Genomic DNA, 18,349 nt, shown 5'->3' with positions numbered 1-18,349 from the left:
GCCGAGCATTGTACACAATGAGGGTAGGTGGAACCTGCAGGTAACATAGCCGCACAAGAGGTACAGGTTGCAAAATAAGCCTGTGCCTTGGCACCCTTGCTCTTTGCGGACGACATGCTGTTGTCTCCTCTTAGAGTGATCAGTGAGGGTATAAGCCAAAAGCAAATAATGCTGCCGAATAGAGAAAATGTATACAATATATAATATATATATATATATATATATATATATATTATATATACACACTTCGGCACCCAAGGGGGGCCAGCACCTGATAACTGGTGTGGCTTACCGACCGCCCAAGGCGGTGGTGTTGCCTGGGACTCCCAGAGCTGCAGAGTTCATTCTGAACTCCTCCACCGGCAGAAGTGATTATAACAATGGCTGCCAGCGTTCTGAGGTCTGGTGCCCCACAGTGCTCAGTGAGGGGGGAGGAGGATACCAAAGTATGCTCCAGCCCCACTGCCGACGTCCAGTCGGCCGTCCCGCCCTTACCCCTGACTGGCAGGCCCGGGGGCGGAAATATATGGTACTAGGCCGCAAAAGCCGGGGACTAAAGTTACAAACGCGGCCGGCAAACAGGCGCGGTCGGCGCGGTAGTCCCGGTCTCACAAACCACACGGCAGCCGCTGCGGCGTCTGTAACACAGGTGCTGCATGCACCGTCCCTAAGGGGACACAGAGTACCTTATGGATGCAGGGCCCTGTCCCTGATGATATCCAGTCTCCAATCCGTCAGATTCCCCCAGGGGCTGCGGATGGAGCCCGGTCCCAGTGAATGGCGACCGGTTAGGAACCCACTTCTCCCAGAGCTGCAGAGCTCGTCCTGAAATCCTCCACCGGCAGAAGTGATTATAACAATGGCTGCCAGCGTTCTGAGGGGAGGAGGGAGCCGTGGGCGTGCCTAATAAAGTGCGGGAATCTGGGGCCCCACAGTGCTCAGTGAGGGGGGAGGAGGATAACAAAGTATGCTCCAGCCCTCACTGCCGACGTCCAGTCGGCCGTCCCGCCCTTACCCCTGACTGGCAGGCCCGGGGGCGGGAGTATATGGTACTAGGCCGCAAAAGCCGGGGACTAAAGTTAAAAGCGCGGCCGGCAAACAGGCGCGGTAGTCCCGGTTTCACAAACCACTCAGCAGCCGCTGCGGCGTCTGTAACACAGGCGCTGCATGCACCGTCCCTAAGGGGACACAGAGTACCTTATGGATGCAGGGTCCTGTCCCTGACGATATCCAGTCTCCTGTCCGTCAGATTCCCCCAGGGGCTGCGGATGGAGCCCGGTCCCAGTGTCTGGATGACCGGTTAGGATCCCACTTCTCCCAGAGCCTCTAAGGGATGGGGAAGGAAAACGGCATGTGGGCTCCGGCCTCTGTACCCGCAATGGGTACCTCAACCTTAACAACACCGCCGACTCAGTGGGGTGAGAAGGGAGCATGCCGGGGGCCCTGTTAGGGGCCCTCTTTTCTTCCATCCGATCTAATCAGCAGCTGCTGCTGACTAAAATGTGGAGCTTGTGTGCATGTGTGCCTCCTTCAACACAAAGCATAAAACTGATGGGCCCGTGATGCACGGGAGGGTGTATAGGCAGAGGGGAGGGGTTACACTTTTTAAAGTGTAATACTTTGTGTGGCCTCCGGAGGCAGTAGCTATACACCCCAATTGTCTGGGTCTCCCAATGGAGCGACAAAGAAAGTAAATTTAAAGTGAACCTGTAATGTAAAAAGAAAACAAAACAAAAACGCTATTAACTTGCAGAGTAACGCCATAGCGGCAAGTTACTAGGATTTTTTTGTACATGACAGGTTCCCTTTAAAGTGCCCCCCCTCCTCCTACACTAAGCCTGAAAAGTAAGTGGACACTTCTCATGAATACTCACCCTCCCTGGCACCCTCATGCAATTTCCTCTGCTCAGATCAACATTTGTTTCCTCCTGCTTCCAAGATGACCACCACAGTAGCATTAGGAGTGCAGTGGTAAATCTACACCACATTTCGCCTGCCTTTCCTATCCCTATCTCAGGAAGAGAAGAGAAGGGAAGACATGGTTTAGCTTTAACACTGTGCTGTCCATGCTACTGCAGAAACCATCTTGAAAGCAGGAGGAAAGAAACACTGAATGGAGCAGAAGGTCAACAAGAGGGAACTGGTAGTGACTATAATTGTGAAAAGTACAGTCACTTGTCATTGTTTGGAGGGTCAGTTTACACTTTAGAATCAAATTGATGTCCTAAAACCTACTTGGCCATGAAAATCGCTCTACATGCATGGCCTTCCCTGAATAGACATTACAGTCATTTTGTATGACAATGATGCTAAGGAAAAACGAAAGCTGTACTGTACTAACCCCTGGCCTGGCATTCTGGAAGACCATGTAGCACTACCACACAGGGTATGAAGTCTATAACATACACCTGGCACTAAAACATAGCTCTTTATTTGGACATTCTTCCATTGCTTACACATACCAATTGGGTATGGAGAGAAGGAATTAGAAGAAGGCTGCTGATCTTTGGTGTGCAGGTCCGCCAGGCTTGAACCTGCCGAGTGGGGAGAGAAGCTGTCCAGTCCGGACTTGCCTGTAGGGGGATGTAATGGTGGGTGAGGATGGGGAGGCTGCTGCTTCATAAGCAAGGCCTGGGCTAGCTGGCGCTGATGCTGTTGTATCTGCTGCTGCATGTTATTGATTGTACGTGCAACCTGTAACACGGACGAAAGAAAGCAGTTTAAGGCATCGTCCCACTGATATGATCAAATGACACATATAAAAGACTGTACAGATGTAAGGATTGAAGAAAAAAAAAAATAAATACATTTTATATATAATATTATATATATATATATATATATATATATATCTATATATATAATTGCCTTATTCTGTCTGTCTGTCTGTCTGTCTATCTGTCTGTCTGTCTGTCATGCTCCGAAATTGTGTCCTTACGGTGACACAAAGCTGATTGGCCGCTGGGCTCGCCATGGCCCCGCCCCCCCACACGGATTGGCCTCTCGCCCCGGCTCTCTGCAGGCCCCGCCCCCTCACGCAATGCACGCTCGCTGTGGCCCAACTGACACGGGGCTCCGATTCCCAGGTGAGTACACACACATCAGATCACACTCACTCTCACACTCACTCTCACACATCACATCCACACACTCACAACATGCTGGGATATCGCTTGCTTCTACACCGGCTCCGTCAGGATCCCGGCAGCGCCAGACATAACCTTGCGATGCTGGGATCTTAACGGAGGCCGTGAAAGCTGGTAACCATTATACACATCGGGTAACTAAGGTCCCTTAGTTACCCGATGTGTATCATAGTTACCAGTGTACACCGGCTCACACTCACTCTCACACACACCTCACACACACATCACATCGCATCCACACATCAAGGTCCTGCAGCTGCGGAACATACATAACATAACAGCACACACACACAAATCAGATCACACTCACACATACCTCACACATCACATCGCATCCAAATACTCACAACATCCTGGGATATCGCTTGCTTCTCGGCGGCGATATTGTGCTGTGAGCTTCCAGGACCTGACGGAGGATCACATGGCCAGAAGCATGTGATATCCCCGGATGTTGTGAGTATCAGCGCGTATGTGCAATATCGTCAGTGTCTGTGTGTGTGAGTGTATGCGATCGGGTGTGTGTGAGTGTATGCGATCGGGTGTGTGTGTGAGTGTATGCGATCGGGTGTGTGTGTGAGTGTATGCGATCGGGTGTGTGTGTGAGTGTATGCGATCGGGTGTGTGTGTGAGTGTATGCGATCGGGTGTGTGTGTGAGTGGATGCGATCGGTTGTGTGTGTGAGTGGATGCGATCGGTTGTGTGTGTGAGTGGATGCGATCGGTTGTGTGGGTGAGTGGATGCGATCGGTTGTGTGGGTGAGTGGATGCGATCGGGTGTGGGTGAGTGTCGGCAGAGGAGCACGGCGTGCTGGAGGAGGCTGGGAGCAGAGAGGCTGATCTTGGGGAAGGCTGGGAGGGGGGGGCTGATGCTGAGGGAGGCTGGAAGGAGAGAGGCTGAGCAAACGTGCTCCATCCGCCATACTGCGCACTCCCCATCGTGCTGCATCCCCCATGCTGCGCACTCCCAAACGTGGTCCATCCGCCATGCTGCGCACTCCCAAACGTGGTCCATCCGCCATGCTGCGCACTCCCAAACGTGGTCCATCCGCCATGCTGCGCACTCCCAAACGTGCTCCATCCGCCATGCTGCGCACTCCCAAACGTGCTCCATCCGCCATACTGCGCACTCCCCATCGTGCACCATCCGGCATGCTGCGCACTCCTAAGCGGATGGAGCATGATGGGGGGTGCGCAGCATGGCGGATGGAGCACGTTTGGGAGTGCGCAGCATGGCGGATGGAGCACGTTTGGGAGTGCGCAGCATGACGGATGGAGCACGTTTGGGAGTGCGCAGCATGACGGATGGAGCATGTTTGGGAGTGCGCAGCATGCCGGATGGTGCACGATGGGGAGTGCGCAGTATGGCGGATGGAGCACGTTTGGGAGTGCGCAGTATGGCTGTTGGAGCACGTTTCGGAGTGCGCAGCATGGCGGATGGAGCACGTTTGGGAGTGCGCAGCATGGCGGATGGACCACGTTTGGGAGCGCGCAGCATGGCGGATGGAGCACGTTTGGGAGTGCGCAGCATGGCGGATGGAGCACGTTTGGAAGTGCGCAGCATGGCGGATGGAGCACGTTTGGGAGTGCGCAGCATGGCGGATGGAGCACGTTTGGGAGTGCGCAGCATGCCGGATGGTGCACGATGGGGAGTGCGCAGTATGGCGGATGGAGCACGTTTGGGAGTGCGCAGCATGGCGGATGGAGCACGTTTGGGAGTGCGCAGCATGGCGGATGGACCACGTTTGGGAGTGCGCAGCATGGCGGATGGAGCACGTTTGGGAGTGCGCAGCATGGCGGATGGAGCACGTTTGGGAGTGCGCAGCATGGCGGGTGGAGCACGTTTGGGAGTGCGCAGCATGGCGGATGGAGCATGATAGGGGGTGCGCAGCATGGCGGATGGAGCACGTTTGGGAGTGCGCAGCATGGCGGATGGAGCACGTTTGGGAGTGTGCAGCATGGCGGATAGAGCACGATGGGGAGTGCACAGTATGGCGGATGGAGCACGTTTGGGAGTGCGCAGTATGGCGGATGGAGCACGTTTCGGAGTGCGCAGCATGGCGGATGGAGCACGTTTGGGAGTGCGCAGCATGGCGGATGGACCACGTTTGGGAGCGCGCAGCATGGCGGATGGAGCACGTTTGGGAGTGCGCAGCATGGCGGATGGAGCACGTTTGGAAGTGCGCAGCATGGCGGATGGAGCACGTTTGGGAGTGCGCAGCATGGCGGATGGAGCACGTTTGGGAGTGCGCAGCATGCCGGATGGTGCACGATGGGGAGTGCGCAGTATGGCGGATGGAGCACGTTTGGGAGTGCGCAGCATGGCGGATGGAGCACGTTTGGGAGTGCGCAGCATGGCGGATGGACCACGTTTGGGAGTGCGCAGCATGGCGGATGGAGCACGTTTGGGAGTGCGCAGCATGGCGGATGGAGCACGTTTGGGAGTGCGCAGCATGGCGGGTGGAGCACGTTTGGGAGTGCGCAGCATGGCGGATGGAGCATGATAGGGGGTGCGCAGCATGGCGGATGGAGCACGTTTGGGAGTGCGCAGCATGGCGGATGGAGCACGTTTGGGAGTGTGCAGCATGGCGGATAGAGCACGATGGGGAGTGCGCAGCATGGCGGATGGAGCACGTTTGGGAGTGCGCAGCATGGGGGATGCAGCACGATGGGGAGTGCGCAGTATGGCGGATGGAGCACGTTTGGGAGTGCGCAGCATGGCGGATGGACCACGTTTGGGAGTGCGCAGCATGGCGGATGGAGCACGTTTGGGAGTGCGCAGCATGGGGGATGCAGCACGATGGGGGGGTGCGCAGCATGGGGGATGGAGCACGATGGGAGGTGCACACCTCCCCCCAACACACACACACACGCGCACTGCACAACACACACACACTAGGAATCACAAACAACGCCCTACACAGACACCCACACACACAGACAACGCTGCACACACAAATATACGCACATACTGCACAACACACACATTGCTCAAAACATACCTCCCCCCAAAACACACCACACCCACACAAACCGCACAACACACACACACACACAACGCTACAGACACACAGCGCTCCACAAACAACGCAACACACGCAACACACATACAACACCGCTCTCACCCCCCGCGACACTCAGAACATGTACAGCGCCCTACACAAACACTTGGTAACTACACACAACAACATCTATATATATAACAAAAATCATACATGAACTACACAATACGTAAATTCTAGAATACCCGATGCGTAGAATCGGGCCACCTTCTAGTATATATATATATATATATATATATATAATTTTCCTCCTCCTCACTTCCTCACTCATCCCCTCCAAGAAGCCTTTCCATCAAACTTGATGGTTGCTCAGTCTCACAAGCTCGTTGCCTTGGAGTAACCCTTGACTCTGCTCTATCCTTCCAGCCACACATCCAAGCCCTCTTCACCTCATGCAGACTACAACTCAAAAATATCTCCCGGATCCATGCTTTCCTTAACCAAGAATCAGCAAAAACATTAGTGCATGGCCTCATCATCTCCAGCCTCGACTACTGCAACCTCCTGCTCTCTGGCCTCCCTTCCAACGCTCTTGCACCCCTCCAATCTATCCTAAACTCTGCGGCCCGCTTAATCCACCTCTCCCCTCGCTATTCCCCAGCCTCGCCACTCTGCTAATCCCTTCACTGGCTTCCCATCACCCAACGACTCCAGTTCAAAACATTAACCATGACATACAAAGCCATCCACAACCTGTCTCTTCCCTACATCTGTGACCTAGTCTCCCGGTACCTACCTGCACGCAACCTCAGATCCTCACAAGATCTCCTTCTCTGCTCCTCTCTTATCTCCTCTTCCCACAATTGCGTACAAGATTTCTCCCGTTCTCCCCCATACTCTGGAACGCTCTACCTCAGCACATCAGACTCTCCCCTACCATGGAAAGCTTCAAGAGGAACCTCACGACCCACCTCTTCCAACAAGCCTACAACCTACAATAGCCCTCAGTCCAGTACACTACGGTGCAACCAGCTCTGTCCTCACCTATTATACCATCACCAATTCCCTATAGACTATGAGCTCTCACGGGCAGGGTCCTCTCATCCTGTACCAGTCTGTTTTGTACTGTTAATGATTGCTGTACGTACATCCTCTTTCACTGTAAAGCGCCATGGAATAAATGGCGCTATAATAATAATAATATACACATACATTATGCATGTATATTATATATATATATATATATATATATATATATATATATATATATATATATATATATATATACACACACACACACATATATATATACATACATATACATATATATATATATATATACACATACATACATATATATACACACACACACATGCATATATAATTATTAAAAAAAAATATATATATATATATATTATATATATGTATATATATATATACACACACACACACACACACACACACACACACACACGTATATATATATACACACATATGCATACACACTTATATACACACACGCACAGCTAAAGGGCACTCCTACATAGGAATGTTATGTTGGTGATTTATTTGCTGAGATCTGTAGACTGCATTGTCATTATTAAAGCAAAGCCCCAATGCAGACTTAGGAATACATAGGAATGAGTATTCCTCCATGCAGAAAACAAAGACATTACCAATTCTCCTACCAGAAGAACCCGACACACTGTGGATTATGTGGGTACATTTACATCAGAGAGGGAAGGTACTTTGCTTGGGATATCCCAAGAAAATAGTTGAAAAGAATTACTAATAAAGGGGAAGAAATGGGAGCGATACTCTATGTTGCTGGGTCTGGATGGCCAGATAAATTTGATAGCTGTGTGGGAGGGGAAAAGTTATGTTCAGTTTTTCTGATTCCATAGCAAGAGAAGGAGCCTGGAGGTGGTGCCTGGCAGTGACCTATTCCCTTCAGCAAAAATTGTGCAATTGGAGCACTGTTGATTGGAGCGTACATTTATACCAAGGGAGTTGGGGGATAAAGCTGTCAGCGAAATGCTCATTCTGCCGGCAGCAATGTGGCTGGCTATACACTAATATAGGAAGGCAATTCAATAGTAAAGCTGAGAAATGTATCTCTTATTCAGAATTCTGCTTTCCACTTGGCAAGTTTATGAAACTGAGCATGCAAGAACATTTTATTATATCTAAATGACGGGTACTCAAGGCAATGACTGAGCAAAGCCAGACATTTGTAGCTGCAGGCAATCCAAACCAACACTCAAGTTTGCAGACAGAGCTGGACAGAGATAAGCAGGTTTGACCTACTTGCTGCTCCTGTTGTCTCATGGGTCCGGAAACATTACGCTGAGCCTGTAACATCTGCTGCTGGAGTTGTAAACGCTGATACGCCTGCAGGTGCATGAGAAATGGGTCAGAGAGTGGTGAAAACACAGGGCTTACAAACGGCACTGCTCATTAGTGGCACAAGTCTTCAGAAATCATTCAATAACTGATAGAATTTTTTTTTTACAATTTTACAACATCCAACCTATGACGCCAGTATCCTCAGTTACCCCTGTGCAGAAAGACTAGAGTAGGCATATACGTGCCAATGCTTCCTATGGCAACCAATAAGGTCTGAAATGTTTCCAAACAAGTTTCTTTGCATAAGTATGAGAGCACGGGTAGTCTGGATACTAAGCAGGCAAATCGTACTGAAGGATAGAAACGATTAGATGCTAAGTACTCACCAGCTGCAGCTGGTAGAGCTGGTTCAACATGGTCATATGCTGAGGATTAATTGGCGAGGTTAATAGTGCAGGGTTGAGACCAATGTTTTTTGCTGCAAACTGCAAAAGCTGTGCTTGAACCTGTAGAATAAGAAGAGCTAACATTTTATTTACTGATTCTTTATTAATGTAAAGGACTGCGGTGTGTTCTATATGCTCAAAAGGACGGAAATCCGAAGCACCAACTGTTAAGAAGAATTAGTAAGCATTAAGTCACAAGTTTATACGATATTCAGTGAACACGACTACACGATGACCAGAAAAAGATTCTGGCTTTGGAGTGAATTATTATTCTGAGACTCCCGTTAAACGACCCTGTATTTCCATGATCCTGTACTCTTCAGACACCTCAAATCAGAAGTCCATCTTTCATGTAAGAGTTGTATCGTTTTTTTCTCTACATAGTCTGTATCTGTGTCTTGAAGCGCAAGTCTGCATACGCTGTGAGCGATCATGATTCGCCAATACAGGGAGTAAGTGGGCGCGTAACCACACGGAAGCAATTTGCATACTTCTGGCCACATTACAACTAGACGTGTCCCGCTTCACTCAATTCACTTGTATTGAGTGAGGCTGTGTGCGTCTAGTTGGCATGTGACCTCATGTATGCAAATCACATACTTGAAATCACATTACAATATGAATCAATCAATAAAGTGTGCAATTTTATGCTTATACAGCAGCATTAATGTACAATCTTCCCTTAAAAGGTATATATCAGAACACAACATCCCAGATGGGCATAAGCTAAATGAGCGGTGAGCAGAGTTAAGGTCCATTTACACTAGACGATTTTGTGGCATTAAACAACCATTGATCGGCACATAATTACTGATCGATAGTCATTTGATAGCCTGTTTACACTGGCAGACTGCGTTCCACATGATCAGCCATACATCAGACACTGCATGAGCTGCCATTGCTCTTGGCAGAACATCTTATGTACCAAGGATGTTGCGCAACCAAGAACAATGATCTTTTGAGTATTTCACTCGACAAACAAGCATTTTGGTCAACTGTCGGGTGATCAGCTGCCTGTTTACACTGCAAGATTATCAGGAAATGAGCGCTTCCAGGAATAGTCCTTCCCGATAATCTTCCAGTGTAAATTTACCTTTAGGCTATGTTCACACACTGCGTTTTTTACCTGCGTTTTTGGTGCGTTTTTGCTGCAGAAATTTCTTGAGAAATTCTTGTAACCTTTCTGCAGACATTCCACAGCAAAACCTATGGGGAAAAAAATTAGCTGTGCGCACACTGCGTTTTTTTCTTAAGAAAATTCTTTCAGTAGATTTTCTTAAGAAAAAGAATGAGCATGTCACTACTTTTCTGCAGCTAACTGCGTTATTTCACTCCATTGACTGTAATGTAATCATGAAATAGCGCAGGAATAACGCAGGTAGCAAGTGATGTGCGCTATTCCTGCGTTATACCTGCGTTATTCCCGCGTTATTTCGCGTTTTCAAGACATAGTGTACTTCCCTGCACTGCGTTTTGCAGGGAAGTGATGTCACTAGGACAGGAAGAGGAAGGAGAAGAGAAAAAAAAAAAGCGTGGGCTCGCTGTATTTTTACCTTTGCAGCTGGGTAAACACACAGCGGCGGCCCGGTATTCTCAGGCTGGGGAGAGCGAGGGACAGGGTTAATGCCCCCTCCCCCTCCCGCAGCCGAGAATATCAGCCGCAGCTGCCCCGGGACTGTCGCATCCATTATGCGACAGTCCCGGCGTGTTACCGGCTCTTCCAGATGCCGTGATGCGGGGGGCAATCCAGGTAATATGGAGTTAACGGCAACTAATAGCTGCCGCTAATTCCAAGATTAGTGATGGCAGCGTCTATGACACACCGTCACTAATCTGAAAGTGAAAGTAAAGAAACACACATTGAAAAATCCTTTATTTAGAATAAAAGACAAAAAGCCCCTCTTTCTCCACTGTATTAACCCCTCCCAGACACAGCTCCGACGTAATCCACAGCGATGTCCCCCGGCGCTTCCAGCCCTGCTCCAGCCGCGTGTGACAGTTCTCCACGGGTCAGTGAGCGAGTGCTGAATGCGGCTCCTAAGCGTGGCTGCGGGGAACTACAGGACATTTCTCACGGCCGCTGATGTGAACACATTACCGGCCATGAGAAGTGCAGTGTGTGGGGGGAAACATGATAAATAAAGCTGGAATATCTATCCCTCTATTATCTATCTATGTATCTATCCATCCATCTATCCATCCCTCTATCTATCTATCCATCTATCTATCCCTCTATTATCTATCTATTATCTATCTATCCCTCTATTATCTATCTATGTATATCTATCCATCCATCTATCCATCCCTCTATCTATCCATCCCTCTATCTATCTATCCATCTATCTATCCCTCTATTATCTATCTATCCCTCTATTTATCTATCTATCCATCTATTATCTATGTATCTATCTATCTATCCCTCTATTATCTATGTATCTATCTATCCCTCTATTATCTATCTATGTATCTATGTATCTATCTATCCATCTATTATCTATCTATGTATCTATCTATCCCTCTATTATCTATGTATCTATCTATCTATCCCTCTATCTATCTATCCCTCTATCTATCTATCCCTCTATCTATCTATCCCTCTATCTATCTATCCCTCTATCTATCTATCCCTCTATCTATCTATCCCTCTATCTATCCCTCTATCTATCTATCCCTCTATCTATCTATCCCTCTATTATCTATGTATCTATCTATATATCCCTCTATCTATCTATCCCTCTATCTATGTATCTATCTATCCCTCTATCTATCTATGTATCTATCTATCCCTCTATCTATCCATCTATTATCTATGTATCTATCTATCTATATATCCCTCTATTATCTATCTCTTTATTATCTATCTATCCATCTATCTATGTATCTATCTATCTATGTAGATATCTATGTATCTATCTATGTATCTATCTATCTATCCCTCTATTATCTATCTATGTATCTATGTATCTATCTATCTATATCTATCTATCTATCCCTCTATTATCTATGTATCCATCTATCTATGTATCTATCTATGTATCTATGTATCTATCTATCCATCTATTATCTATCTATGTATCTATCTATCTATGTATCTATCTATGTATCTATCTATCTATGTATCTATCTATCTATCCCTCTATTATCTATCTATGTATCTATCTATCCACCTATTATCTATCTATGTATCTATCTATCTATGTATCTATCTATCTATGTATCTATCTAACTATCTATCTATCTATCCCTCTATTATCTATGTATCTATCTATATATCCCTCTATTATCTATGTATCTATCTATCCCTCTATCTATGTATCTATCTATCTATCCCTCTATCCATCTATCTATCCATCCCTCTTTCCCTCTATCCATCTATCTATCTATCTATCTATGTATCTATCTATCTATCTATCCCTCTATCTATATATCCATCTATCTATCCCTCTATCCATCTATCTATCCATCCCTCTTTCCCTCTATCCATCTATCTATCTATCTATCCATCCATCTATCTATCCCTCTATCCATCTATCTATCCCTCTATCCATCTATCCATCCCTCTTTCCCTCTATCCATCTATCTATCTATCTATCCATCTATCTATCCCTCTATCCATCTATCTATCCCTCTATCCATCTATCTATCCCTCTATCCATCCCTCTTTCCCTCTATCCATCCCTCTTTCCCTCTATCCATCCATCTATCTATCTATCTATCCATCCCTCTATCTATCCATCCCTCTATCTATCTATCCCTCTATCTATCTATCCCTCTATCTATCTATCCCTCTATCTATCTATCCCTCTATCTATCTATCCCTCTATCTATCTATCCCTCTATCTATCTATCCCTCTATCTATCTATCCCTCTATCTATCTATCCCTCTATCTATCTATCCCTCTATCTATCTATCCCTCTATCTATCTATCCCTCTATCTATCTATCCCTCTATCTATCTATCCCTCTATCTATCTATCCCTCTATCTATCCCTCTATCTATCTATCCCTCTATCTACCTATTATCTATCTATACCCCTAAATATCTATCTATCCCTCTCTCTATTATCTATATCTATCCCTCTATACTCTATCTATTCCCCTAAATATCTATATCTATCTATATATCATATATCTATCTCTGTATTATCTATTTTTTTTTATTTTCAATGTGCTTTATTGCTGTAAAGGCATTAAAAAACGCAGGGACCAACATGAAAGAAAACGCACCAAAAACGCACCTGCGTTATTGGTGCGTTTTTTAACGCAGGTGCGCTAATCCTTCACTCTCAAGAAATTTCTTAAGAAAAATCATTTTTCTAGTGTGAACATAGCCTTAGACTGCTGGACTCTCTAGCAAACACTTCCTCTAACTATCCATAACACCCATAGCTTGTCCTCTACAGATTAACAGATACCAATAAATATGAAAATCAGAAATAATACACAAAATAAACTAACCTGAGGGGATAAAAACTGAGGCACTTGAGCACGAAGACTAGGCTGGGATGAGTTGAGAGGTTGCACTGGTGGCTGCTGTGGCTGTTGCATGGACCTGGCTTGTGCTGCTCCACTATTGCCAAACATGCCCAGATTGCCACTCTGTATCTATATGAAGTTTAGAAGTCATCAGAAACCCACCTTATATAAGCAAATAATGAAAATATACACCAATATTTACTTAAATGGTAAAAGTTACGGTGGCCTACTAATCAGTAGAGGCATTGAGGATGTCACAGATAATAGGAGGTTCGCAGGGCACTGGACTACAGACATGACCACTGCCCCTTGATTCTCCATATCTTTGCTTAACTATATACTTGCATGGTGTACGATAAAATAATTCAATACAGAAAGGACCACGGATTCTGGTTACCTGTCTAGAGGAATTCAAGTTCTGCATGTTTAGACCTGGTGTCATGCCACCAATGGCCTGGTTAGGGAGTGCACTATTTGGATGGGGGAGCTTCAGGCTTGGTGAAGGCAAAAATGGTGAAGTAGTGGGCTCTTCCATTAGGCCGCCATCCTGATTGGAAAGAGAGATGGTGAGCTGGAGGTGGTCCATCAGCACCAGAGAAAGGAGGCAAAATTAAACCAGTTGAATAAGCAGCAAGACACTGACAAAGGAAGGACAGCAATGTTATAGGACTAAGCTTTACAATATTTACTACTAGTTGCTAAAAACAGATCGACCAAATTAAAAAAAAGAAAGTCAATGTATGTTTAATAGAGCCGATGTGGCTGAGAGGTCGGCATATAAAAATTCAGACCAAGACTGCTAGAGGCTGTCCCTTCTCAGGTATATTGCACCACTTCAATGCTGGGTGCATGGGGGGTTTCTCAGGACATGAATGAAAAACAGAATGTAAACGTTCACAGAGAATGTAATGAACAGCAGCTGCATCCCCCTCCTCCCAGTCTAAATGGATTTAGTGCTGAGGAAGGTCCTGGACAAAGGAGAATTACAGTTAGCTGGTGGGGTCAGATTCCTTCAACAAGATGACAAAAATTCACATTATGGAAAAAAAAAATCCGCAGGAGGTTGTAGCTGCCCGTGCCCACAATCAGGGTACGGGCCACTGCAGACTTTCTCATTGTTATACCTGTGGGAACACACACGCATCTCGGCAGAATAAAGTGACATGCTGCGGCTCGGGACCAGACCACAGGACACTAAGGTTATGTACGCACATTGCGTAGTGTCCATGCTGAAAAATCTGCAGCGATGTGGCAGTGTATGTGCGCTTCAAATCGCTACAGAAACACTGCGTAATGGAGGCAGTGTGTCTGCAGAATTCACGCGCTCTGGATGCTGCCTCTGCCATAGACAGAGTGGGAGCAGCATCCAAAGCGCACCAAATAAGTGACATGCTGCATTTTTGAGTGCAGTGATTTGGATCAAAATTTCAGCATGCAAATCGCTGCACTCTCAAACGCAATGTGCAGATGGATTATGCACAATCTTCATAGATGCACAACCTTCACTGACTGCTGCTGTTAACCTCTTAAATGTCACTGGCAATCACTAATAGTAGCATACAAGTGCAATTACTTGGCAAGGGCGTTTTTTGTTTGTTTTTTTTAAAGTCACCAATATAGTAAACCAAAAACTCAAACTATTTTAGAGGCTTACTTAGCCAATTTTTACTGCACAGTTAGCGCCATAACCCCCCCCACCCCAAAAAAACCACAACCAAAAAAAACCTATGGCAAAAATGCACTTTTTATTCATTATTTCACTGCACTTGGTTTCTTTGCCACTTTCTCTTGCTCTATGAATGGTGTCATAACTAGAACTTGTCCAACAGAAAACAAGCTCTCAAATTGATTTGTTGATGGAAGAAAATAAAATAAAAAATAAGTCATGACTATTTGAAAAGGGGAGGAAACTATGAAAACACAAAAAAGACAATCTGCTGTGTCCTTAAGGGGTTAAACAATAAAAATGTCAGATTATTCTGCAAATCTTACACATTTATAACATAGACTACGCACGACTGTAAACAGCCATATTATTTTTCTGCAGTGGTCCGATCTGTCCCCCCTTTGTGAACCTAAGCAGAGAGCCGATATCTGCAGCCTGGGAAGTCGCAGGCCTGTCACCAGGGATTTCTCATGACCTAATCGCTTTGCTGACATTTAGAAGGCAAGCACATGGCCAGAAGTCTGTTTTCTCCAGCTCAGCTGTTCACTGTGCTTCACCCCCACAACCTAGATTCTGCAGGACAGCAGACATCAAGTCTTATCACAATGTGACGCCAAATTGTATCTGTGACACAGCCAACTGCACAAACGGCACCAGCCAGTGCGACCACCGGCAGCCATTCCTACAGAGAGCAGCAACCCGGACCACTTACCGCAGACAAAGTCTAGGAATATTCTCTGAATTAATTACACATTTTCACGCATTAAACCACCAACTTTCCCCATAAATTACACTAGTTATAGACCAAGCCGAAAAACTGCTACATTTTAAAAAGAAAAAAAATATAATAAATAATAAAATAAATAAAAAAAAATGTATATATATATATATATATAATTTATTTATTTATTTTTTTTTTTTAAATATTTAAGTACTAACAAAGGTGACTTTTGGATACTTCAGTTTCTGTGAAATTCTATTTGCATGCGATGGGATGTATGTGCTACAGAAGCAACGCCACATATTACCTGGATAGGTCATTTCTCAGGTTAAGGAGTAGGAGAGAACACTTTGTGCCAGAGCACATATAATATGGATATTTAAAATGGATTTTTTTTGCAGCAAACAATAAGAATCCAAATTGTTATCGTAGTTTAGAAAATTAAAGATCTGATTAGTTTTTAAAAGGGTCAGCCGACCATGACATATAGGTGATAAATTACTGATCGCTGGAGGTCCAACCTCCGGTCACCTTGTAAATCCTTGGGATCAGAGTCCTCCTAGTGCAAAGGAGCAATATTTGCACTCTGCCACTCTATTCACTGTCTTTTGGACTGGCTGAGATAGCCAAGATCTGTACTGTGCCAACCATCAGCCCCTTTGACAATGAATAGAACAGTTATGAGCATGCAGGACATTACATCATTCAAGGTGGGGATCCCAATTCTCAGGACCAGTGGGGGCGCCACTAGTGATCAGCAATTTATCACCTATCCTGTGCATAGGTGAGAAGTTGTTACAGTATGCCATATTTTTGTGGGAACATGGACAAAGCCACTTCTTGGAAACGTCATAACTTGATAGTGGATTTAAAAAATTAGTTTGGATTCCAGTACAGAGAAAAAAAAAAAAATTCCTTTCTCCAACTACCTTATCTAGGAAATTGGGGCGGTCCATGGAAGACTCTTTGGAGATCGGTGGTGGGCGGCAGCTCAAGGGCTTGGCGACCATAGCATTATAGTCAGCCATTCCCAGTCCACGCTTGTCCATTTCCACCTTCTTTTCCAGGAGAGCACCTGCAGAGTAGGGGATACACAATGTGACGTCACAGCACCATGAAGACCACCCCCCCTAAAATGTTTACTGGTATCAGTATAAATTATTCTTGCGGACTGATTCTAGCACTCTACGTCAGACTACGTGAACAGTCATTCCTAGTCAGAGTGAACCAAGCTTCATAAATACTCACTCATGGCCTGGTCCAGGTTCATGTTGTTACTCTTCAAGGCCTCTTCAGCAGGCTCTTTCTGTGGAGGAGAGACAATGTGAGCAGCCAATAAAAACACAAAGCGTTCAACAATTTTCAATATTAGTAAAGAGGGGAAAAAAAATAAAATTTAAAAAAAAAAATAGGGTTGTTTTTTTTAATTAACTGTGTAAACTCTGACTAGAGTGCTGCACTCTTTAGGGTGCTTTACACGCTGCGACATCGCTAGCGATCTCATTAGCGATGTGACATGCTAGATCGCAGATGCGATTTGCCGAGATCGCACATAGGTCGTTTTTGTAGCGCCGGTCACATGCGTGATCTCGGCAGATCGCATCTGCGATCTGGCGTGTCACATCGCTAACGAGATCGCTAGCGATGTCGCAGCACCATTTAGTTTAGACTCTTCTGTAGGCAGCTGCTCAACAGATACCTGACATAACTTCAACATTTACATTTCCCATCTTGGACATTAAAAAAAAAAAACCCACAGAAGAAAACAACAAAAAAAATACAACATCAATAGGGTAATTTTCAAAGTGTGCAAAATGCTTTGAATCCATTTTATTAAATAATGGGCATTTACTGATTCATTTAATAGTCTCTGGCAATGACTTAAAGGATTTATCCTCTATATGCTCTTTCAAGTAACTTCAAAAGAATAATGTGCTGAATAACGCGATTTCTGGACATTTTATGAATTGTATCTTGCGTTTTCACCAGTTTTCCCCTCCACATAGTCTCTCTAATTTGTAATCCATTCTGCGCTCATGGGTAGAGACCAGCTGCAGTAATCTCTTCCATACACAGCACAGCAAACAGAGAGGGATTCCTGCTCTTCATTCTTTAGCACACACAACATTACACAGCAGTGCTGGGCTGTGCTGATATGGAGCCAGTTCTTTAGTGAGGTACATGACGAGTATGAAAGCACACAAAAATCTTTCTGTGTCTCTCTGCTTATAGTTTCACGCCTTCCCATATGCGTCTCAATAGAGGATGGTGAGATGAGGTACCCCAACACCTCACTTTGCCGACACACAGTCTCGTTTTGAGCAAGATGGAGTTGAGCTGTTTTTTCCCCAGTGTATATGTGTTCAGGAAAAAAGAAATGGGAAAACATGGCTCATAAGTGGAGACAAAAAGCAAATGTCCCGGATAAGATGTATTAAAGTTTCTTATGTTCATGAAATTCATGAAAGTACAGTTCCCATTTAGACCTAACAGTGGAGAACCACCCAGGTGAAAATTAATCCCTTCACCCCCAGGCGAGTTTCCATTTTT

General features: G+C 45.6%; 1 protein-coding gene across 7 annotated transcripts in view; it reads right to left on the bottom strand.

Moving 5' to 3' along the window:
• Positions 1 to 18,349, bottom strand: part of TNRC6C (trinucleotide repeat containing adaptor 6C) — a 288,331-nt gene that overhangs the window by 26,502 nt on the left and 243,480 nt on the right. For 5 of the 7 annotated variants that reach the window (XM_075349542.1, XM_075349541.1, XM_075349540.1 and 2 more), the window contains 7 exons: positions 17,048 to 17,105; positions 16,729 to 16,874; positions 13,810 to 13,983; positions 13,395 to 13,541; positions 8,877 to 8,996; positions 8,452 to 8,535; positions 2,463 to 2,694 (listed from right to left, as the gene is read on the bottom strand). In XM_075349542.1, coding sequence (XP_075205657.1) covers positions 2,463 to 2,694; positions 8,452 to 8,535; positions 8,877 to 8,996; positions 13,395 to 13,541; positions 13,810 to 13,983; positions 16,729 to 16,874; positions 17,048 to 17,105 — 961 coding nt within the window. The remainder of the gene's footprint in view (positions 1 to 2,462; positions 2,695 to 8,451; positions 8,536 to 8,876; positions 8,997 to 13,394; positions 13,542 to 13,809; positions 13,984 to 16,728; positions 16,875 to 17,047; positions 17,106 to 18,349) is intronic. The other 2 variants (XM_075349544.1, XM_075349546.1) reach the window with 1 other exon arrangement.

The sequence above is a fragment of the Anomaloglossus baeobatrachus genome, chromosome 5, assembly GCF_048569485.1.
Source record: "Anomaloglossus baeobatrachus isolate aAnoBae1 chromosome 5, aAnoBae1.hap1, whole genome shotgun sequence".
NCBI classification, from domain to species: Eukaryota; Metazoa; Chordata; class Amphibia; order Anura; family Aromobatidae; genus Anomaloglossus; species Anomaloglossus baeobatrachus.
This window is presented reverse-complemented; position numbering and strand designations above follow the sequence as displayed.